General features: G+C 38.1%; 1 protein-coding gene across 1 annotated transcript; it reads right to left on the bottom strand.

The window, feature by feature from the left end:
- Positions 1–11,118: 11,118 nt before the first annotated feature.
- HEY2 (hes related family bHLH transcription factor with YRPW motif 2) lies at positions 11,119–21,882 on the bottom strand. The gene is made up of 5 exons (XM_049771163.1): positions 21,694–21,882; positions 19,692–19,770; positions 19,483–19,566; positions 17,187–17,268; positions 11,119–11,938 (listed from the first exon to the last, which is right to left on the bottom strand). The coding sequence occupies exons 1-5, from the start codon at positions 21,774–21,776 to the stop codon at positions 11,256–11,258; spliced, it is 1,011 nt and encodes a 336-aa protein (XP_049627120.1). The 5' UTR covers positions 21,777–21,882; the 3' UTR covers positions 11,119–11,255.
- Positions 21,883–24,836: the final 2,954 nt, after the last annotated feature.

Below are 24,836 nucleotides of genomic sequence, written 5' to 3'. Positions count from 1 at the left end.
ATTAGCTTTTGGTTTTCATTTCTCTTTATAAAGTTAGTAAAGACGTATTTTCTCTTTATGATTGCTTCGATTTGTTTTTAGAAAATAAATAGCTTTAGAAAAATAACTTTCAAGTTTGAATTGCTTTTGTTTTTGCTGTTTTCTGAATTTCTTTAAAGATTTAATTTCTTTCAAACATTTAGGACACGCTATACCTATATACAAAAGATATTACTTACCATTAGATACACAACAGTAATATTCCTAATTCTAATTTACTAATATATTTGTCTAGAATATATACTAAATATGTATATTTATTTAGTATATAATATATAAATACATATATATTTATTTAATATATTTGTCTAAAGCCACTGCTAAAACTTGTATTTTCAGTTTCTGAAGATAATTTGTTTATGTACACAAGTAGTAACTTACATCCTTTGTTTTAACCTTTGAGTTTGTACCACTAATTAAAGTACAAAAATTGTTTTAGGATGGTTATTTTCCATTAAACTCAGTCAATTTTTGAATGTTCAGATTGTGGATCTTAAAATTATTTATGCATATTTGGGCTATTCCTGTTCTGTTTTACATTATGAAATTAAGATCTTTCTTGAGATATATTGTTAGTTCTTTATCAAGTTCCCAATTCATACTTTTTCTTCATAATTCATTTAACCAATTATTTAATCTAACAATTTAGCTATTTATTTTATCTTTATAACTCATTTAGCTAATTATTTTATCCAAGAAAATTTTACATTTTTTTTGAGAATCACATAAATCTGGAAAATAGCTTTCATCTGGAATGTGGGTTTCCAATAGATATACAAGGCCCTCAGAATATGAAATTAATTATCATCAAGAATTTCTACATCCAAGGCTACATAGTTCCACAAAAGAACAAAAGGAAACCTTGGAGTCTAAGGAGTTGAAAAATGTTATTACATAGATATGAGAATTTTGGGGATCATGATTTTTAAAACAATTCTAGCTTTTCCCAATTTTTAAGATGTTGCCATTGAGACGGTTAAAATCTTTAATTTAAAAATAGTCTAGAAGTTGAATTAGGCTTGATAACGACAATAGTTTTGCTTTGCTTTCCGATTAGCTACATAGAAAACTTGGGAAGAAAAAATGATAAATATTTACTATTGATCCAACAAATATATGATGATAGACATCAGAGGATTAAAAAACTGTTTAAGGGGATCTTCTAAGGAATAAAGACAGAAATATTTTTGTGACTATTTTTCCATTAGAAAAATAATAGACACCATTCACTGATTACCTATCATTAATTAGGCACTTCAAACATTAATAGTATGCAGCGATGTAAGGGAAAAGGAAGTGAACACTGGAATGAAATAGAATTTGAAAACTGGTTCCCAAGTTAGTTGAAGAATAACAACACTTAGAGAAGAGGAAAATCCACTTCTTTAAGAAAGGAAAGAGAATACAGAAGGACCAGAACTTTGCATCTGCTTTAAGGATGGTTATGTCTGGCTGGTTATAGATAGAAAAGAGCCTGTGGGGAGAATGTGCACAGCTAGGCAGAAATCAGTCTGAGAAATCAGTCAATTCAGAATTTGGAGGATCTTAATACAATCTAAGGAGTGAGGGAACTTTGGTATCTGAAACCAGAACAATAGAACAATGGGTAGGGGATTTTCTTTGCAATGTGACCTACAAGGATTTGATCCCTGGTTGAATCATCCCTTATGGTCCCCTGAGTCTGCCAGAACAGAGCCACATGACCCCAAAAGAAAATGCCTTGGTATTTGATAAATCCTAAAGGTTAACAGTCGGAACCTTATCCGGCCTAATTGGTTAGTAAAATTGGAGTGGCTAGACAGTGATTGATAAAGAAAATAAATTGAAGGTGAGTTTGCTTTCTACAGAAGAAGCATAACCAAATGGTATTTGGAAGTACAGGGTATAACTTATTTATGGTTGAAGATAAAGAATTTGACATTATTCATTTCGAAGTTTGAGTAGAGTTGGATCTGTCAAAAAAAGGATCTAAGAATAAATGAAGAAAAGAACAAAACGTAAGAGAATTGGAAGATAGGTGGAAAAGAGATGCAAAGTAAGAGAGCTAATGAACAGGTAAGAGATTCAAGAAAGGGAAGGAATAAAGAGAAATGGCCATGTAAAAAAGCCAAGAAGATAGGAAGGGCAATTAATGCAGGGACTTGGCATCACACATTGAATTCCCTTTAGTATTTCTGCATCTAGGTGGTCTCTGAAGGCAGAGCCTGAGAAGCAATGCATCCTTGGGTTCTAGCATTAAACTGTTTCCTTGTTGGCCAGTATCACAGTGTCCCCCAGGTCTGCTGAGAACCTTTCAGGAGTCTACCTTTACCCCTCAACATATCCACCCACTACAACATAAAAATGGAAGAAGAAAATGAAACAAAGACAGATGATGAGATACTGTATTGTATTCAGCAATAACCAGAAACCAAATACTTTTATCCATTCATAGATTTGGTAAATGCATGGAATTCTTATTCCATGCCAATTATTGTTGTAGGCACAGAGATAGAAAGCTAATAAGACATAGTATCACAGGTGAAGGGGATTTGATGGGGAAATGATTAAGTTTTGATTATGATCTATCAATTTTGGGAGAGTATTGATAGGCAATAAAACAGCAGGAAGCATGTTGCAATATTTATTAATGTGTGGATGGTAAACTGTAAATAAAAGCAAGTTAGTTCAATTAATAGAGGAAATGATTGAATAAGAAACACTCAGGGGGCTTTTAGAGCACTGGTAGTAATTGAGCAGTGTGGTGGGTACATAAATATTATTTGGTTCATTTTAATATACACATATTATACTACTTTTCTCTATTGATTCAATATTTAAAGCACTAAAATAAATAAATCATAACTTGCGCAAACTCTTAGGATAAGAATACACAGGCAAGATTTAGTTGAGCAAGATTCCACTTCCTTTTCCTCACCATAGTTTGCAAGTACTTCTGAAAGTTTCAAGCAGTTTGAAATGATAAATGTTAAAATAAGCCACAAGGTGGCACTCTAGTCATATGTGTCTTCCGACATTTGTTTGTCTCTTGTCTTGGGGCCACAACCAGCTGTGCTCAGGTCAAATGCCTGCTTCTGAGCTCAGGGAACTATAGGGAAGGGGCCATGAGAGGGGTGGCATATGGGATACCGAGGATCAATCCTAGGTCAGCAGCATGTTGCTCAAGATACTCATTTTGACATTGGTAAACCAAGCAATTCTGAAACTTACCTCAAAATCTAGAGTTTATAGTATTTGGAGGGATAAGTTTTTTTCTTTTCTTTTTTGGCATCGATTTGCTTTATCAGTTATAATCGATTTTATTTCCATATATATTAAACTATAGAATTAAAGTTTGGAGAAAGCAATACAAATAAAATTCACATAATGACATATGTCCCTATATGACCTTTATTCATTCTTAATTTAATGAGGAATTTATTCATTAACCCATGTCCACAAATATGTGTTGAACTTTACATCTGTATTAAATATAGGAAAAAATATTCAGGATAGTGTACTATGTTTTAGATCCAAACAATACCTCAGATAATCCCTAGAAAATTCTTTGTGAGATGGCCATATTTTATTTATTAGAATAAAATATTTACATGAATTCAGTTATTTACACCAAAGTAGGCATTCTATCTTACTAGATACATCCTAATTAGTATCTCAGTCTTTTTGCTTTTAGAACTTGTTCTTTGTGCTATTATACCATGAGGAATTAAGTTTTTAAAAGGATTTGCACATCTTGAAAAGAAAAAGTTCATTAGAATAACGATAGGCATTCAAATTATTTATAAGTGTTCTATTGAATAATATCCAAAATTCTAATGTGTTCATTCAACTCAAACAACAAGAAATGCTTTAATAGACTTTATTTGTAATTAAGTATACACTCTTTTGGTTATCACTGTAAAATTGCTATTTACTATCTTTAAGTAGTAACCTCTGTTTTAATAACTTACAGTATCAGTAGAGGATACCATTATAGAGTTTTCAACTCTGTTATACATTTAAAAGGGACAATTAGACAAATAACCTTTACCACTTCTCTCACTATGTCATATCCTGAAGACAAACAATTGTAAATTTTGTTTCTCCCTTTGTTTCAAGTTCCTGATACAAAGAAAGAGCAAGGAAGCTGCCTACAGGACATTGGTGTTTAGAGAAGTGGCTGAAAGCATTTACATTGAGTTATTGCTTCTGTGTTGATTTTGTGTGACTACACTCTGGGCTCAGGGTTTGACAATCACATCAAAGGAGCAGCTCTGTGGTGAGAACTGGTCAGTGTGGGTCAGATAATTCATGGGTTTATTGCTGACACCCGTTCCCATAATTGTCATGCTCAGGAGGCAGTTTGTATTTAAGTCTGTTTTTCTGGTGCAATACATATGTCTTAAGCCTGTGGTGATGGGCTCAGAGATTAGTGAGGCTTAGTGAACCTTAGCAGGGTGCCCAACAGTCCATTGAGCTCCCTTACTGAGGCAGTAAAATATATTTATCATCATAGGCTTAGCTTGCCCATGGAGCTCAGCCATGACCTCATCTGAGGGCCCAAGGGAAGTATCCAGATTTGATGATGTGACCACACCTAACTGCAATGCTATGTATCTCAGATGTCAGAATAGTCCAAAAATCCAGCAGCAGGAGACAACTGCAGGTTTAGTTTTTTTTAGATTTGTTTGTGACAGTGACTGACAAATGTACTATGATGAGAGTAAAAAGTGGTCTGAGTGTCTCTGAGTCTCCCTTCCTGACTAAACATCCCACAGTCATTTCTCCAGTTATCAGGGAAACCTTGAGGTGCAGCTTTGCTCGAATAGGGTGATGAGAACAGGGAAAAGGCCAACCATTGCTGACTTGGGAGGGGTCTAATCGAACAGAACTACCTAAGAATTCAGATTGTATTGCTTTGGTGGTAGATTGTCATTAAACGTAGAAGAGAAAAAAAAAGATGGAAGACTTAGGAAGCAGGGCTTATCAATATAGTAAATAATATTCAGCATTATAGCTGGATGTTTTGTGAGCAATGTCAAATTCATCATACCATTTATACAAGTGAGCCTTATAAATATATACATATACTTTTCTTCCTCAGGTGAAAGCTGACATTTTTTCATTACAGTGGATATACAAAACTTTCATAATACCAGAAATTTAAGACTTAACTTGTCAAAAATACCTAACCTCTTTCAATTGCAGAAAAAAATACCTAAGAATTTTTATTAATGCATTTATCATTTCGTATGTATGGAGTTCATCATTCTTGCAGATTAATAAAGTCAAATATTCAACTTTCAGAAGACAAAAATAATTCTTAGTTGAACATAAACATGTCCTTGGTTATAAGACTTGAAAAAATATATATATAAAACTATTAATTACTATTAAAAAACTTGCTTAATTATAGCCCGGATGGCTGAAGTTAAAAAGCTCTTTCTAAAAATAAGTGTAAAAGCAAATGGGCTACTGGACAAAGGCTTCATAGGCCCAGTGAAAAATGTTATTTATGATATGAGGGACCTGGAACATTTAAAGATTCAAAATGACCAGCACTCTCTCTCTAATAAAAAGAAAAAAATATGTTTCTCATCAACAGAAAATAGAGAATAATCATTGGTAGCCTTTATGGAGGGGAAATGAATGGAGTAGCTAGGTATGATTTGCTTCAAAATTGAAAGTTTTAAAACTAAGGTTGTGCCTAAATATTTTTTGCTGTATCATAAAATAACTATAATTTCAAAAAATTCTTGTTAAATTTAAAAGATGAACTGGTCTTTATGGTAATATTACAGATGAGTTTACTCTGAAAATTAATTTAGTTATGTAAGGATGATAGACATATTAATGAGACTGTCATAAAAAACTGTGGCAGATGAAAAGATGATTCAAAGGATTGGAGCAATGCTTTGTATGCTGGTGTTCTCTGTACAATCCTTGGTACCTCATGGTCCCCTGAGCTCTGCAGGTGTGGCATCCAAACAAGAGTTTTTTTTTTTTTTTCCTGAAAAATCAGTGTTAAAAACATGGCTAGATCTCAATAGTATGGGACTAAAAAATAGACATACCCAAGGGGAGCCTTAGTTCAACCTTATATAATTACAACCTTATATAATTAACCTCTTAATTTCCAATTTCTGGCAAAGCTATCACCATCTAATCTATAAAACAGCTATAAGACCTAAATCTATTTAATATATAGAATTTATCACAGAGAACAAGTCTTAGCAAATTATATAAAGTTGATATTTCTTTTTTGATCTGTGAATTTCAATGGGAGTAGATTGCATTTATTAGAAAAGAGGATTTAATTCTATGACCATCTCCACTCTTGTCTATTCCTTTGAAGGTAGACATGAGAAAGTACCACCAGTATTTAGAGAACTGTTTCTCACATGCCTCTGGTTCCTCCCAACAGATCATCTCTGTGAGCTAAAGCCTTTTTTTTTTAGGATCTCCTATCCCAGTTTAAAGACAAATCCTTCAGAAGAATGTAAGTTGTAGTCACAATTTATGATGTCATATTTGTTGTAATGCTTTGTTGTAGTCGCTGAAATATTCATGGGCTGAAGTTACTGCTTAGATCTGAAAAGAATTACAAAGGGAAGTCAAACTCTATTGTTCAGTAAAATGCAGAAGTAGAAGTAGTTCCTAAGTACTAAAACATAAAAAGAATTTTAAAATATATGTCTGTTTATATTACTAAGTTTATAAAACCAACCAAATACTTTATTTTGACTAGGTTCATATACTGATTATATATATATATATATATATATATATATATTAAAGGCCAAATCAATCAATTTTAACTTATGTATATCATGAGCTACTATTTTGGGGGTGATGCCAGGGTATCCAATACAGTGACTCATATATGCAAAGCATACACTTCAGCACTGAGCTAAATCCTCAGCTTTACGCCACAGCTGAAAAATCACATTTGAGTACAATATCATGTCATAGCATTGCCTGATACATAAAATGCTTTAAACATTTTTTTTATTCTGGGTAATGGATGTCTTATAGTCATTGTGTAAATTTAGATGTGGCAATCTATAGAAGATAGCTCAATGGTAGAGCACATGCTGAGCAAATATAAGGCTTGAATTTTGTCTCTCATACTGAGTGACTCTCCTATAACCTCGAAGGTGATTTCAGTAAACGAAAACAACAAATCACCAGCCTGAGATACTGCCCTTTTAGGTCAAGCATAGCCAAAGGAACATATAAAAAGAAAATCCAAAAGGTTCTGTTGGTATTGATGGTATATATGTATATGTACACATTAGATTCTTATTCTAACTTATATTTGAGTCATTACTTACACACATTAAATTTTTTTCAGATTCTGTAAGCCAAAGATATAGTACAGGGGTTAACATGCTTACTTTGCATGCCACCAACCCCAGTTGGATCCCTAGTAATACACATGGTCCCATGAACAATACTCTTGAGTACCTCTAGGTGTTGACCACTAAATTCCTGAGATTCCTTGAAATATAGTAGAAAATATAGTATATATGATATGTGTATACACAGACCCTAAGGGAAGCTAAACTTCTATCAGCAGGTACCAAACATTCTTTTCTTCATTTGCAGCTCCACAGTTATCTCACGGATAAATATATATTTCATGGGTATAACTCCAGAATCTCATGGGCAGCTATGGTAGTTGGCTTCAACAATAGACTATTGGCTCATGGATGTCTACTTTTAGTTAGATATACATATAACTTTGTAACATTTGTAGAAAAAGCAAATTTCTGAAGTACCCCACTTTCTGTCATTCTGCTGAAAATCATTTGAGTTAATTTTAAAACTTACTTTTTTGTTTTGGTTTGTGGGCCACACTCAGTGGAGCTCAGGGCTACTTGCTTGAAGCCTGGGACTGAACCCAGGCTTCCTACATGCATTCCAACCTAATGAGCTATCTCTCCTAGAATGAAATTTTACACAAACAAAATCTGCCAATATGTCAAATCCTAAATTTTTTTTTTGTGTGTGTGTGGCGAGGTAGCTTGGGGTCACTCCTGGTAGTTAGTGTACAGGGGCTATTTCTGACTTTGTCATCAGAGGTGACCTCTGGGGGTCAGTCACATGCAAAGCAAGTACCTTACCTCCCAATTTGGGCCTATTTTGAAATCAAATATAAAAATTACCACATCTAAGATTTAAAAATAAATGATTGTACTTTTATAAAACATCTGTATCAGAGACAGACATTTCACTGGAATGTTAATAGAAAGAGTGAAATATAAACTTGAACTGTCTGCTATTACTAATAATAATTATCTTTTGCAAATTTTTTATTTAGGCCTCCCAAGCTGTATAAAAGAGGTACCGTGTTCCACCTTGGAAGTACTTCACTAACTGGGCTGCAGTTCAATCTAAGGATGCGCTGCTGCTCTGGGCAGTGCCAAGGATTACCTGTGCCATCTGGCAATGCTGTTACCTCCAGGATCATACCCAATGAGTTTCTAAAACTCAAGGGCTGAAACTTGTGGTACTCAAGGGAACATATGGTGTTGAGAAGTGAACTGGAGTCAGCCTATATTTTTTTTCTCTAAAACCTTGCAAATATTCTCACATATTAAACTGAAAACTAATTACCCTATTAAATTGGAAAAAATAAGAAAAATAAAGAGAATAGGACAGAAAGATGAAGAAAGAGGATATATCCTAAAATATGTATTCATTTTTTTTTGTGAGGGGCCACACCTGGCAGTACTTAGGGCTTCTTCTAGCTCTGCACTCAGGGATTACTGCTGGTGGGGTTCAGACCATATGGAGTGCCAATAATCGAACCCAGGTCAGCTGTACACCAGGCAAATACACTACCTGCTGTACTATGCTCTATAATTAATTTTTTTGAAGTCCCGATGATATCTAAACATCATTCCTTTTACATTTTCAAAAAAAATTAACAAAATGCTTTCTAAAAGGACAGAATCCATTTTCAAATCTTAAAATAAAAATAATTTACAGACCAGCTTGTTTGCGAATGATGATTCAAAAGCAAATCAAATACCACTATACCTATTTTCTTGCCACCTAATCCATTATTGCTAATTTTAGATGTAATAAGAGCAGAACTTTCAGACAGAAGAACCAAGGTAAAATGTTTTATTGTTTTCTTTAACTCATGTAAGAGATGAAATTAGGTAAAATACATGCTTGAATTTCAAACCTGAAATAAGGCACTTCCCACCTTTTCCTTAACTTTTTGCATACTTAATTGACATAATTGATTTTATATGCTTAGTCCAGAAGACTGAGGAATTCTGAAAAAGCTTTGTGTTTCAGTGAAGAAAGATATAACTTAAATATTACCACAGTAACAAAGGAAAGTTTTGTTGAGAACAAGATTTATCAATAAAAGATTAATCTATAGAAGGTTTATCTTGTATATGGCTATTCAAGTGATATTTTAAAACACTCCAATTTATTTTAGTTATAAAATATGTGGCACATATCTGCTCGTTTTATTTGGAATAATCCCATTTAGAAATCTTTTATTTGCATACCACAAGATCTATGGTTAAGCATACAAGGCAGTAAAAATTGATCCAAATAATGTCATACCTACCTATGCTTAACTGACTTACATGCCCAGGTTTATTCTATTTTCAAACAATTTGTGAATCATAACAAATGACATTGGGAGACAAAAAGAAAAGCCATGGCTTAAATCATTAGTAAAAGAAGACTTCCCTTGAAACTCATGTCAAATTCCCATTGTGCAGAAAACAATTCATCCACAGAAAATAGTCAAAAAGGACTTCATTTAATTAGTGATATATAGACTTTTGCATAGAAAAAGGTTACAAAGTAATGCAAAGAGACTAGATACAGAAATTTTAAAACAAATATTTAAATGTATAATTTTGCATAATGTTTAACATTCTCATAAGGTTTATTGCTTTCTCCACACAGCAGAGAAATGAAGTGCATAATAATACATGCTGTGTCTTTTATCTTTCAAATATAAAATCCCACATGCTCGATTTCAATGTATTACAAGATTATTTTGTCATAAACAAAATAAAAATTTAAAAAAACCAAAACACCATAATGCAACACTAGCCTAGGCTTGGTCAAAAATAATTTATGTACATCTCATTGCATACATTCATTTGATTTGGGATCAAATTTTACAATCATTTTACAAACTGGAGCTGTTCTCTTTCTCAATGCTTTTGCCCAGTCTTATCACCTCCAGAAATAAAACTCATCCCCAAAGGTGACAAGGATAGTACTTGATACCTGGACAAACTGAAAAGGATAAATATGTAAAAATAGTCTGAATGAAATGAAATAAATTAATCCAAATTTACAAACTGGAGACTTTTCAAGTTGGCATGAATCAAACAGCCTCTGGTGGGCAAACACACAGTAGACAGCTACTTGTGGGTACATTCTATAAATGTTTGGTTCATATAAAGAAGCACCATATTTTGAACCATGAAATAATGTCCCTGGGGCCCTCAGGTAGGGCAGAAATGCAGATTTATCTGAGGACTGATGGAATATTTCTTGTATTGAATGCTTTGCTAAATGGCACCACTTGGCAAATCTATACAAAGAAAACTGTTTTTCAACTTGAAAAGTACTTTCAACAATCCTTTTGGTCAATAAACACAACTGTAGGTTGGCTTCAACAGAGTACTAATCTGGCAGTGTACTGAAATGTCTGCAGCTTAATCCAAGACTTCTGTCCCTTCCCTTTCTTACTTAACCTAGCCTTTATGTTCTTTTCTTGTGAAATAATATAGGTGAAGCAGGAGACTGAACTAATAACTCAGGCACTTACGAAATATGACCTTCTTCCCAATCCAACCCCCAATAAGTTTCAAGAGAAAGCAATCAGGGCATTTTTGTTCTCTAATTTGGATATACGGGTGTACTGCTGCATATATATAATTCATGTTTTCCTGGAAATTCTAAAGAAAAACAAGGGTGAAGTTTTTCAAAAGTTGTGGATGTCAGTTAACAAGCTGCCTTTAAAAACACAAACACACACACACACACATACAACACACACACACACACACCAAGATTAAAAAAGATAATACCACTTTTCTACTTGTGAGGTTTGTGTCTGAAATAGCTTTATTGTTCCTGTGCGGATCTGTAGCCATCAGATGGCTACTTTCAGGGTGCAGAGGTTTTTCAAGCTGACTCTGAAATGAAAGACATTCAGTTACTATTGCAAGAAGTTCCAGGGAAACTCAAAAAGCTCCCACTTCTGTCCCCCAGGGTCGGTAAGGTTTACTGTTTGTTCCACTGCTGGTCTGCTGAGGGCTGGAGGTGGCTGACACTGATAAAGGGGGGCTGATGGCCGTGGCAGCTGCCACGGCTGCTGCAGCTGCATTTGGGGGTAGCATGGGGAACGGTCCTGCGAAAGACAGAGGGAAGCTGTGGGCAGCTGCGGTGGCCGCTGCGGCAGCTGCGTGGACAGTGGCTGAGAGGGACAAGAGAGAAGTGGAGAGAGGTGGCACGCAGGGCGCGACGCTGCCCGCTGCAGGCATCCGCAGGGCGGAATCGGCGTGGGCAAATGTGGCTGTGAGGAGGGCAGAGCCATGGGCAGGAGGCACTTCGGTGGTGGAGAGGCGACAAGGGCTTGACTCGGAGGCGTGGAGTCCGTTGGGCTGCAGCAGGGCTGCGGGGAGGTGGTGGAAGGCTGCGGCCCAGTGGTGCGGGTGCAGCGGGTGGTGGTGAGCCAGCGACGAGGTCATAGCTGCGGCCTCCCTCTGCGAGGCGCAAGTGCTGAGATGGGAAACCAGCCGCACGCGCAGGGGGTCCGAGGAGTCCAGGCCTTCCACTGAGCTCAGGTATCTGGCCACTTCGGTCAGGCACTCTCGGAATCCAATGCTCATGAAGTCCATGGCCAAAGCATGGGCGTCCAAGTAACCTGCATTGTGTAGTGGGGTGTCAGGAGGGGAGAGGCAGACAGAGAAAGAGAAAAACACACATTTACTCAAGGACTGAATGGATCCATCAAGGAGGCTGCTTTCCATCCTGGGGAGGATTTAAGAAGGATGATAAGATGCTTTTGGAAAAAGCTGCCAGCGATGCATGGTTTTGACTTTGACAAAAATTAAGAAAGGTGGGGCCGGAGAGATAGCATGGAGGTAAGGCGTTTACCTTTCATGCAGAAGGTCATCGGTTCGAATCCCGGCGTCCCATATGGTCCCCCGTGCCTGCAATTTCTGAGCACGGAGCCAGGAAAAAACCCTGAGCACTGCTGGGTGTGACCCAAAAACCACACACACAAAAAAAAAATTACAAAAAAAAATTAAGAAAGGTACTTTGCTCTGTCCACATGTGTGGCAACTCTGGCTGTACTGTATGGAGAGGCTGTTCTTGCAACCAGATATCATGGGGTGGGGGGTTGGAGGGCAATCGGGGTGTGGGGTGGGAAATTAAGAACAGCTCCATTTTCAAACACTTCCAGAGGCGAAAACTTGGCATCACCTCTCTTCTACTGTGGGATTCTCTAATAAACTTTTCCACAGACACCGCAGTGAGCTCACACACTCTCTCTCTTTCTCTCTTGTTCTTTCTCTCTTCTCACATATACACATCTGAAACAGCTTCACTGTGTTTGTATTAATAACAGTTCTGAACAGCATCTTAACAGCTTGAGGAATTACTTTTATAATGTGTTAGGCTCTCAGTTAATTCATGAATACTTTAAAAATAATTTTTATCAACAAAGTAAAAATATCCTATTACTCTGAACAAAATTGAACAAAAGACAAAATAATTTTTTACATATATTATTACCTTGAAGATAGTAAGTTTTTCTTTTTTCTTTAAAGATCATATTTTTCTGGGGCCAGAGCAGTGGCACAGGCAGTAGGGCATTTGCCTTACATGCACTAACCTAGGACGGACCACTAACCTAGGACAGACTTCGGTTCAATCACCTGGCGTCCCAATGGTTCCCAAGCCAGGAGCGATTTCTGAGAGCATAGCTGGGAGTAAACCCTGAGCAACACCCAGTGTGGCCCCAAAATTTAAAAAAAAAATCATACTTTTCTAACCTGCAATATGAGACTACACTACTGATAAATATTTAATATAACTATATAGCTCAATGTTTTTTTTTATAAAATTGAACAGCTACTCCATTGATTAGCTTACTTTTTTTTTTTTTGCAAGATAGCATTTAATTTTTTCCATGTGTATGGATGAATCCACTACGTAACTCACCTATAGTTTGAGTTTTTAATATATTAAGGTATTCTTCAAATCTTTTATATTATCACAAAAATGATTGGACCTGGAGCTGGAGAACTAGAATAGTAGATAAGGTCCTTGTCATTTTTTGTTGGAGGGGAGGTACACCCAGTGATGCTCAGGGGTTATTCCTGGCTCTGCACTCAGGAATTACTCCTGGCAGGCTTGACTATATGGGATGCTGGGGATCGAATCTGGGTTGGCCACATGCAGGGAAACACCCTACCTGCTATACTGTTGCTTCAGCCCTAAAGTGTTTGTCTTTCACACAATCAAATACTATTTAGTTAAAAAACTAAATAGTAATATCTGATAATTATCAGTAATTATCTGTAATTATCTGCTAACTTAGAGTACAGTAAACATAAGACATTCAAGGTATATCACCATTTTGAGTGATAAATCAAATTTTTGAGCTAATTTCAAGCTAATACAAATATATCCTCTTCATATTAAAATATGTTCAAGTGAAATGTTTTTTATCTCATTTTTGGCTTATAAATATACATGTCTATAAATACACATAAATGAGGAATACTACATTCAATTAAGAATATTTTAATCTAAGGCATTTGCTATTTTTATGTTTTTGTTTTTTGTTTGAGGACACACCCAGCAGCTCAGGAGTTACTCTTGACTCTGTGCTCAGAAAACCGGTCCTGGCAGGAGGACCATAAAGGATGCCAGGGATCGAACCAGGATTGGTCACGAGTTGGCCATGTGCAAGGTAAATTTCCTACCCTCTCTGCTATAGCTCTGACCCATTTTATGCTTTTTTACAGATAAAAGTAGTACTTATTATATTATCTATAAAAATTAGACTTTCTTGGGGCCGGGAGGTGGCGCTAAAGGTAAGGTGCCTGCCTTGCCTGTGCTAGCCTTGGTGTCCCATATGGTCCCCCAAGCCAGGAGCAACTTCTGAGCACATAGCCAGGAGTAACCCCTGAGCGTTACTGGGTGTGGCCCAAAAACCAAAAAAAAAAAAAATTAGACTTTCTTATTCTGCATCAAAGTATTTCAGAAAATAATTATATATTCAAAACCCTTAAGTTAGAATTTCAACTCTAAACTGATGTCCCAAAAGACATTTGAGGCAAAAATATACACCACTAAAACAATAATAGCACAAAGTTGCCATATGAAGAGACCATAAAATGTGGAAGATCAGCCATAAAAATAGTTATTTATTTTTGGGTTAGAGTTAGCAACAAAGTTCTTGGACTTATGAGGGAGAGATCTTCATAAGAAGAAATCTCCACAGAAAGATTTCATATGTGAGTCCTCATGGTAAGGCTGCACACATCATTGACTTTCATGAGAGGAGGAGGAAGGTAATTATGAGAAGTCCAGGGGCTAGAAAGATAGTATAGAAGGTAGGGTACTCCATACCCTGTGGTCACTAGGAGTGATCCTTGAGCAAAGAGCCAGGAGTAAGCCCAGAGTAACATTGAGTGTGGCCCCCAAACTAAACAAAACAAAGAAAAAAAATATAAAAGTCCAGAAACCCTGAGGGATTTGGAAATTTACATTACAAAAGCCTCTCAAGAAACCATTTGAAGGTCCAAACTGACTATAAAAAGTGGATTTCAGAATTACCATGCCTAGAGCTTCCAAGAACTGTATTGAGTGGTTATAAAGGAATTGAAATTTGTAGTCTGCCTGCTATAGGTTGTAATATATGGCTATTTTCTCTGATGATCTCTGAGGAATGTAAATGATGCAATTCCTGTCCCACTGCTAAATGTAGCGGGAAATGACAGTGAGTTGCCATCTCCTGGGAATGGATGTTGGGCCAATTATAATAGCCGTGCCACTTCCTCTATGCCAGTACTGTTGTATGGCTTTAATTAATATGGTGGGGGTACTATCATGGCCCTCATTTAATTCCACATTAATGAATGTGGAAACTGCTACTCAAAAAGAGTCAAGAAGGATGCTTATAAATGGTAAAGGCAAGGTTTGAAGTCAGGCAACTCCAACACAGTGTTCCTGCCCTTCACCACTATGCTCTGAGACTCCACTGCATCCTCCAAGGATGCCAGTCTGGGTATCAGCCCTCTTCCTTCCAGGCCCACACATTCTGCCTGATGACCTTGCTGAGATCTGGCAGCCAAGCAACTTGTAGGGCACTTGTTGGAAATGTCTGCTCGTAAAGTTAAAATCTGTCTGGGACACATTTTAGGAGTGTTTAGGTAGCCAAGAATAGCAACCATGATGGAACTTAGTTTTTGTAAGCTCTAAGAAAAATATTACGCTTTAGAAATCCAATTCATGCCAAATATTTGAACTCTGATAAGGAGCTTTAAGCCAGTGCTTAACAATGCTAAGGGAAAGACACAATTGAAAAAAAAAAAAAACTTTTCTTGTTTTGTACCATCACAAACTCAACCAGTCTCCTAAAATCCTAGAGTAGCAGCTATTATATAAACAGAACTATGGGGTTGGAGGGATCTAGAGCTCAGCATGTTCACAGAACTAGGTATAGGCAGAGCAGAGTCCAAAGACAAAGGCAGTAGACAAGCTGCGCTGGTCACTATTTTCTATTAGTTGATTCTCTTCCCTTTCTAAGATGTAAAAAGGTTCATAAGATGTGTCCTCATCCCTTTGAACTTCTTAACTTTTATATTTCCTTTCTAATGTTTAAAAAACTAAAGCCCCTATCATTCACACACTGGATGCAAATTAAAGATGGTGACCAGGGCTGAAGTTTTACAGGTGCTCAGAGAATGGCTAGAGTGAACTCAAACACTGAAATTCTTCTCTACCAATTGATACTGATCTACTTTCTTCCATAACCTACCCCTGCCAATCTAGGGCAAACTAATGTCATTTAGTATAAGGCTGAGTTCAGAGAAGCCTCCAAACCTTAGATGTAGCACCTTGTTATGTTACTTCTCTATACTTTCAGTCAAGTACACTGAATACTGCCTCTGACTAAGATGAATACCAAAGATCTGCCAGGGGGTTAAAAAAAGAAGCAAAAGGGCCAAGCAAAACAAAACCTCCCAAAAGTTTAAATGATGTGTAATATATAGAATAGTGACATTTGAATATTAGCGTTTGGGGTCTCAAGCTTACTTCTAGCCTGAGGTAAGGGATTGTCCCTGACTTTTTCCCATTCCAGTGTGCCACACAATTCTTCCTGCTCAGTACTGAGGACATTCCTTTCAGCCTGAGTTCCAGGTTTTCTGTACCTGTTTGCTTCCCCTAAATATGATGATGCTTCAGTATTTTTTCCTTAATAAATTTACTAACTGTACTTCAAATATACTAAGACCAAGACCAATTAAAATCTTGAAAGAAATAATAAAAATAAATCTAGAGTCACAATCTTTGGGAGAGCTACATTCTACTGAGTCCTGTTTTTTATTTTTATTTTTTTGCTCTTGTTTTACTATTATTAAAAACAATTAAAACTTTATTATCATTTAGATAAAAGAATTATGATAGTGTTAATATTAATATCTATGGTATTACGGCAAAGATACTCACTCCAATGCTGCTAAATTGCCCAATACTGTCACTAATGTTTAAAAGGATTTTGAAGAAAGGCAAAGAGAGAAAGATGGCCTCTAACCTCCTGTTTATGTTTGGATGTTTGTTTTGTTTTTTTCTGCCTGGATTCCAGCATGTGCTTCTGAAATCCCAAACAAATCTCTGATCAGGCTGATGTGAATGAGGCTTTACTCCCACTGTATTATGAAAGCAAACACAAGTCCAGGGTCAAGTGCTTCTTTTGTTCCAAAAGTTCTTTCCCATGAGTTCAATTCTGCTATTAGCATTGATTGCCATGGTTTTAACCTAGGACCTCCTATCTTAGGTTGTTAAAGAACTTGTTCTCTCTCTCATCTTTGTAATCTTAGGGAGGGGAATGCAAAGAGAAAGATGAGAAGAGGAAAATGAAGTCATATCCTTACCTTTACCTCCAGTTGCCTGAAGCATCTTTAAATGATCCACCGTCATTTGTAATATTTCAGCTTTTTCTAACTTTGCAGACCCCTTCATAGAAAATAAAATGTTCAGCACAAATAAATAAATTTTGAATATTTACATTAAATTTTCAATTTCCCTTCTCAATAGAAAATTTTAAAACCTGAATTATGTTCCCACATTATGTGAAAACACTAAATGTTATAGCTAGTAAGTTACCATTTATGTTTAAAAACTAAAATAAATAATATTTTTGTCATAATATTATCTTCTTTTTATCACTTCTCCAAAACTATTATAGGTACAAAAATCTCAAACTTTGCATCCAATTCCTGGTCTAAGTGGTACTGTATTTTATTTTAGGGCTTATTCAATAGTTTTATAAAAATGCTACAGTCTATGTCAACTGAATTCTAGGAGGAAAGTCTAATCTTATTGAAATACTATAAAAATATATATTTTAACATAGGAAAATTCTAGTGAGTTTTTAAGGGGATTCATTGGTAACCAGAACCAAAAATTTAAAAGGGGAAGGATCTTTCCCCAATAATCACCAGCGGGTGTCACTATAAATTTCAAATTATAAATAAAGAAGCAAAGCTTTCTACTTATCTAGTGAACAAGACGGAAACAAAGAATATTGAGCCTTTTCATTAAGTTCTTCAATAAAACAGTTCTGGGAATATATTTTCATGTTCCCTTTCAAAAGAAGAGAACTTTGGATACCAATTAATACACAAATGCGCTATCCTTGGAGAAACACAGAAGCTTCGAGTTTCCTGGATAATCTAAATAATCAAATCTTTTTAATTTTGTTTTTGTTTTAAGAACATTGAAATTTACTTCAGATTCTGTTCGTTACTTGTGTTTTTTCCTCTTAATAATTAGCGCCTAGTTGATGGTGAGAGTGCCAGCATTAATTCACTTTCCAAAGAACACTCTAGCAATGATACTGACAGGATTTGCTTTTTCGGGGTGGTAGCCAAGCTCTGAAATGGAAAAGCCTGTGTTTATGATAGCTAACTGTCAAATGACTAAAGTTTGCTTTTGAGTTTTGTTTTAATTCAACATCTGAAAAAAATATCTATCAAACTTAAAAAATAAATCACCTAATGAACAGCTGTTCATCATAACATGCTCATTTGGGTATTCATATTTAACACCACTGCTTACAGATATTTTCAGTTTTTACCTATTATAATTGAAAATGCAACCGAAGCTACAATTTCCACATTTAACATATCCAAGATGATTTCATCATATAGAATGGGTGTATTTTTTTCTCCTAAAAATGTATAATCACTAGCACATTACGTCGTGTGCCTCTGTCACCTCATCAGTGTTCAGTTTTCCTCAGATGATGAACAGTAGTTTCGGTGAAAGTTACTAATAACTAAAACCACAGCTTTTGGATTATTTCCAAGGGCTTTTGCAAGCCTTTTTTTAAATGTGTGTGGTTCATAAAGTAAACAACAAAATAGAATAAACAAACACTGTTATTTTATATCCTATTTGAATTAAACTGAAAGTGTTTTCAATAAAGGGATGGTGCTCTCTCTTTGAAAGGTGCTCTTAAAAATCTGTGTTATTAGATATTTCAAGAGGAAGGAAAGACAACTATCCTGAGAGTAAGATTGAAACACTTGTTTAATTCTGACTTTTTCTAAGTGTGCAAAAAATTTATTTAATAAAGTAATACCCCAAATTGTTCACTGGGAAAGTTATGGTTAACTTGATTCTCACGAAATTTCCAAAATGATGTCCCAAATAAAATATTATGCTATTAACCCAGGGGTTAAAAATGAAAGCAAGTATGTGGTTTGGCAAATAAATTTTATTAGTAATATTATTTAGGCAATAGAAGAATAGAAGTGGAAATGTTACTTTCTGAACTTGGACTTTTTTTTTTTTAATGAAACGTCTTACTTTTTTAAAACTGTTGAAGACAAAAATGAAATTTCACACATGATATCATTTCTTGAAGAATACTACATACAGCTTGCTTTTAAATAAAACCACCAGAGAAAGAACAGAGAAAGCATGAACACTGTTACCCTTAAGGGGAAAATAAGCTAAAGGACAGAAATGTTTTTCAACTTCATGATGGATTATGTTTTTAATAGTTTTGCCACAACAAAGCATTTTATTGAAATAGCTGCTCAGAGCCGGATCAGGGCACATACACCATTATTTTAATGAGCTTTAGCAAGAACCCACATTCCCAGAGAGAATCGGATTTTTTTTTTGGCCTCTGGTGGGGTGGTCAGGGTGGGGGCGGCTTACTTGTTTTTCAAAAGCAGTTGGCACTAGTCGTCTCAACTCAGACAAACTGTTATTTATCCGATCTCGACGTCTTTTCTCTATAATCTATTCCAAAGAAAGCAAAACAAAAAAATTGTGAATACACAAATGATAAAATTACTATATTGGAAAGATATAACTCTTACACATTTGGTTGGATTACATGAAAGAAAGAGGAAAAAAACACATACCCCTCTCCTTTTCTTTCTGGCCATAATTTGAGATGTTGTTGTTGGAGAATTGGATCTAATCACAGAGCTAGTACTTTGCCTATGAAACAGGAAGAGTATGTCAGGTGTTGTATTAACATAACAATAGTTTTCTTCTGGGTACTTGATGGCACCCCCCCTAAACATTCAGAGTGATTGCACAGGTCAAAAATGTACGTTTAATTCTTGCTTTGTTCAACAAACTTGCTTTTAGTCCTTAAAACATTTTTTAATTAAAAAAAAAGAAGAACAATCTGTATACCAACTTCATCGACAAAAAGTTTCTGAACTTTTAAGTCTTCCAGTGAAATGACTGTGGGCAGTCAGCATTAGAAGTTAAATATTGTGAAACTTCTTAGTTCCACTATATATATTACTTAAAAGACAACTAATGCTTAGAGCATCTCTCCTCCTGCTTCCTGTTGACACACTAAACAAAGCAAAGCAATTTAAAAATAAAAACCATCTTAGCATTACTATCAAGCAAGTATTTGTCATTACAATCAAACTTTCCCTAGTTGCAACGTTTAAATTAAACAGTATTTTTCTATTTCAAAACTTCAAATAGCCATATCTCACAACAGAGAAGATGACAGACTTAAACTTCTGCATACTAATCTTCTACAAAACATCCAAGTTAAATATGCTCTTGGGGCAGAACTTAAAATTACATCAACTAATGGATAAATATGTTTTTTTTTTTAAATGAAACTGTATGGGAGTACCTCTCAGCTACAATCGGCCTTGAGCTGATTAATGAAAAAATATTTTCTAATGAAAATTCAATCTTTATTTCCCATGATTTTGACCAACTTTTTTTAAGCTTGTATCTGTTTTTCTTCATTATTCATAGACACTATGCTTAAGTTCTCAAAAATCTTCAGGTTTCTGTTATTTGCGCTTTCATTTTAACATGTTGCACACACGAGGTTCTTATTACTTCACCTTCTCACTTCTGGATCTTATTTCTAAATTAACCATCCCCTTCATTCCCACCCTTTTTCTACTGGTTTCGCCTTTCACATGACATCTTCTGTTTTTCTGATCTCAGAAAAAGATTACAAAACACTTCAATAATTAGAATATACTTTGCATATCACGTTTTATAGAATTATATTCGCTTCTGCTGTTTTCGGAGATAGGTTGGTCCATAACATGGTGGAGTGGGGTGGGGTGCGGGACACACACACACACACACACACACACCCAAAAATTCACCAAAGGTAAGAAGAATTTTTGTTCTATGAGTGACAGCTGTAGATAAATAATTAAGGTGCTTCTGGGGAATACCAATTAGAAGCAATTATCATTTGACCCGTCTGGGCACTAAAATGCCTCTGTAATCTCCCCCCTGTCACTGCAGAGTGGAGGTCTGGCTTCTGGGATCACAACCTCGATCTTTTCCAGACTTCAGAACAAGGAGTCAAAGAGATGATGCCGAAAGGACCCTTACATCTGTCACTCATTCTCCGGGCCAGCAAGTCACACACGGTGGAACCTGAAAAAGCTCAACCTCCTTGAACCCTGACAGAGCAAATCACTGTTCATTTCTCCAAAGCGTAAATCCTCTATGGGCCTCTTTAAAAAAAATAGCTTAAAAAATATTTTTTCCTCCCCCACGACTGGCTTATTTGAAAAATAAATAAATAAATAAACAAGTAAATAAATAAAAAAAACTCTGCAACACTGAGTAGCAGGGGCATCACCCCTTGCTAAGACGTGCAACACTGACAGTCCTGGACCCTCCCTTGCCAGCTCCTGCATTCCCGGTAGTTCGCAACCCGGGTCGGGTCTGTCCCCAGCCCAGCCCTAGAATGAAAAACCAACATTCCTCCACCCACCACCCCAACACCCCAATATTCCACCCACTCCCTTAGCGCGCAGCTGCAGAGCGGGGATGAACGTTCCCGAGCTGGATCCCAAAGGGAAGCTTCCCCCTTGCTGCCTGGGGCTCCAGGTTCCCTCCTGCCGAGCCCGCGCTCACCCCGAGTAATTGTTCTCGCTGCCCACGTCTATGGTCTCGTCCATGTCGCTCTCGGAAGTGGACCCTTCGCAAGGGCGCTTCATCGCGGCGGCGAAGACTGCGCGGGGCAGCCGCGGCCTCCCCGCCTCCCTCCCGCCTCCTGCCCGCCCGGCCGCCCTGGGGTCCCCGACAGACGCGGCTTCCGCGGCGGCGGCGCGATCGACTCCTCGCGGCTCTTTCCCACGCTTGCAGCCCGTCTCGGCCGCCAGAGCCGGCGCCGGCCACGCCCCCTCCCACCCCGCGTGGGCGGGGTCACTTCGCCACCGGGACCCGCCTCCCGGGAGATGGAGCGGCTTTCTGATTGGCTGAGGCTTGAAGGGGCGGGGTCTGTCCCTCCAATGCCCGCCTCGAGGTTCGGGCCGAAGCGTGGGAACGCGGCCGCGGACACCTGGCCCCCGGAGCTGCGCGCTGCTCTAGTTGAGCCTTGCCGAGTGCGGCGGGAGAGGGAGGCGTGCGGTGCGGACTTGGGCGCGTGGCGAGTCAGCCAGGGCGGGCTGGCCAGGGGGCGGGCGGGCGGGATCCCGGCTGGAGGTTTGGGGTCGTCCTCTGCCAGCCCTGCCGAGGTCGGGGTGGAAGTTTTTCAACGCTAGTTAATAACGCCCGAGCGCAGGGCTGAACGGGAGTGAGCGATGAATGACGTCCGGAGGCGCCGGGGCTTAACCGAACCGCCTCCTTGGGCTGTCCCTGATCTGGACCGAAACTGGCTGACCCTACTAGCGGTCACATTAGCCCTCTGGGTTTTTTGTTTTTTGTTTTTTGTTTTTTTTTTTTTTTTTTTAACTTTAAATCAAAATCAAAGTTGCTTTTCTTCCAGACAACTCCCCAGGCGACTTCAGCGCCTCTGGGCAGTGGATTTGCAGACCTTTCCCCCACCAGGTGCTTAATCACTAGTGGTCGGAGCTTTTGAGAAAAAAATTTGTCCACTTTAAGTTTTTGTTTTTCCTATGGGTCTCAATCCGTTTTATGTTGTTTGTTTTGTTTTTGTTTTTTAGCCTCAGAGGCTGCGGATTTGTGGATCCCGTTGACTAGACCCTGTGCTGGAGTTGTGCCTATCCTGATGGTAGGACGGGGCTAGAACAAGGATGCGGGTATTGTAGGATAGTTGGTAGTAGATTTTCACGTTCTAGTTTTTCAGGTTCGGATTATCCAGATCATTGCAATTCTCCACTCTTGCCGCGGTAGAATTAGTTAGAATACCCCGAGATGGAAAACAAAACATGGCTTTTGAGCAGTGGACATCTTAGCGAAGTACGAAAGGATTTCCAGCTTTTAAACTGCATTGGACATCGCGGGTTGTAGTAGGACACTCTCGGTCAACTTTAAAACTTGTTTTCAAAGATGCTCTTTTCTCTCTGGTTCTGCATCAGTTGGGAACAACTTTGGCGACGAGCTCGAGAGCACTGGAACTGGTGCAAACCTAACTGGGGCTGCCGGGGGTCTGTTCTCCTATCCCGCGCAGCGATAGCCAGAGGTGGACGGTGGGTGGGTCTGTCTGTTTGTCTGTCTGTCTGTTTGGTCAGCTTCCTCTGTTGCGGCTTGGAGAGCTCAGGGCTTAGTGGAGAAATGACTCCGAGAAAGAGGTGGCTATCAAACATCATCTCTGCTCCCCTGGATGGATTTTTAAACTAGGGATCTGCCTTTTGTGTGTGGGGGGCGTCCCTTTAGACAAGCCACTCTTCTCTCCTCCCCCCTCAACCCACCGTCCAAGAGCCTTGCTACGGTCAGCGAAGAGGAGAAAGGAAAGACTGTCACTTGAAAAGATCAGACTTGGTGCAAGAGGAGGGTGAAAGGGGCCTATGGCCAGTGTGTTAAGCCCCTCATTAAAACGTTAACCCCCTTCCCCAGGTTTTGTACAGTCTCTCTCTGTCTTGTCATCATGCAAATAACCGTGAGAACCGAAACCCAACACGTTCTTTGAATCCGGACGTCTGAAATTTAACCCGGGGCAAAGCACCCAACCAACCCGGTGGGCAAGGATCTTGTGGGCTGGCTGGCGGCTGGGAAGTAAGGGGATGGATAGATGGGGCTGGACCAGATCAGACCATCGAGCCACGGAGATGTCGAAGGTGTGGGGAGGTGACTTCCTCCCAGCACACCCCCTCACCCCAGACGGGTAGTCGGATCGGTCCAAACGGCTCCTGATGGGCTGAACTCGCAGCTCAGGAACCGAGCGGAGCGCTCTGGACGCTGCTCTGAGATGTCACTTGGCTCCGGATGCCCGCAGCTCTGCAGAGTGCTGAGCTTGATGCAGTTCTGTCCCCTGCCCCACCTCCCAGGCGGATCGCATAGCCACCGATGAACCAGCCTAAATAGACCTGGAACACTGGCCCATCACGAATGACCTCGTGTGGGCACCGCGTTTTCTTTCTGATCAGAGGCGAGCGTTTGCAGGTGCAATTTGCTGGCCACGCGAGCCAAATTAGTTGGCGCTTCCGAAAGCTGGAGGCATAAAACCCGAGAATGCCACTGGACCAAAAAAAAAAAAAAAATTCCTTCTCACCACACGAATGCGTTTAATTACAATGATCGAGGAAAAGTAGTTTAAAAACAACCAAAACAATTATACTTGCAATCAAGGAACAATTGATGAAAGTTATTCCATATTTGACTTTGAAGTTTTTTTCCCCGTTATATCCTATTCTTATGACAGATAGCAGAGACATTGGGAGAAAACGGTTTAAGATTTAAAAAAAATGTCTTAAGTAACAGAAGGCATATTTTAACAGTGTTTAAAAGCGTGCACGGTGTTTATAAGTCTGTTAAGCAGACAAGAAAGAATAGGGTAAATACCCCATTGTTTTTAAACACTATCCAAAAAAATAAAATGCTCATTTTTTTCTGCAAAAACACTTAATTGCAATTAGGCAGCTTGAGTTGTTTTTTTTTTTTTCTTCCAATTAGGTCCTTATTTCCTTCAAGTATTCTTCTATTTGCCTATGCCCTGGCTAAAAACTTTGTCTCTCTCAACAGTAAGTCCTTCTGGGCTCAGAGTGAAAAAGAGAGGAAACTCCTCAAAACACTCCAATTTACTGAAGAGTGGTCCTGGATTGTCAGTGTGTGGGGGCGGGGGAGGAAAAGGGGTGGTGCAAGAGGAAGAAAGAAAA

This window comes from Suncus etruscus, chromosome 4 (genome assembly GCF_024139225.1).
Source record: "Suncus etruscus isolate mSunEtr1 chromosome 4, mSunEtr1.pri.cur, whole genome shotgun sequence".
NCBI lineage: Eukaryota > Metazoa > Chordata > Mammalia > Eulipotyphla > Soricidae > Suncus > Suncus etruscus.
Note: the sequence above shows the minus strand (reverse complement) of the source record. Positions and strands in the feature narration are given on the sequence as shown.

Excerpts from the sequence above, each read along its gene's own strand:
- HEY2 (XM_049771163.1), bottom strand. The coding sequence starts at position 21,776 with ATGAAGCGCCCTTGCGAAGGGTCCACTTCCGAGAGCGACATGGACGAG. Across the intron at positions 19,771-21,693 it reads AGCGAGAACAATTACTCGGG|GCAAAGTACTAGCTCTGTGA; the intron begins GTGAGCGCGGGC and ends CCTGTTTCATAG. Across the intron at positions 11,939-17,186 it reads TCAGGCAACTGGAGGTAAAG|GTTACTTGGACGCCCATGCT; the intron begins GTAAGGATATGA and ends TACACAATGCAG.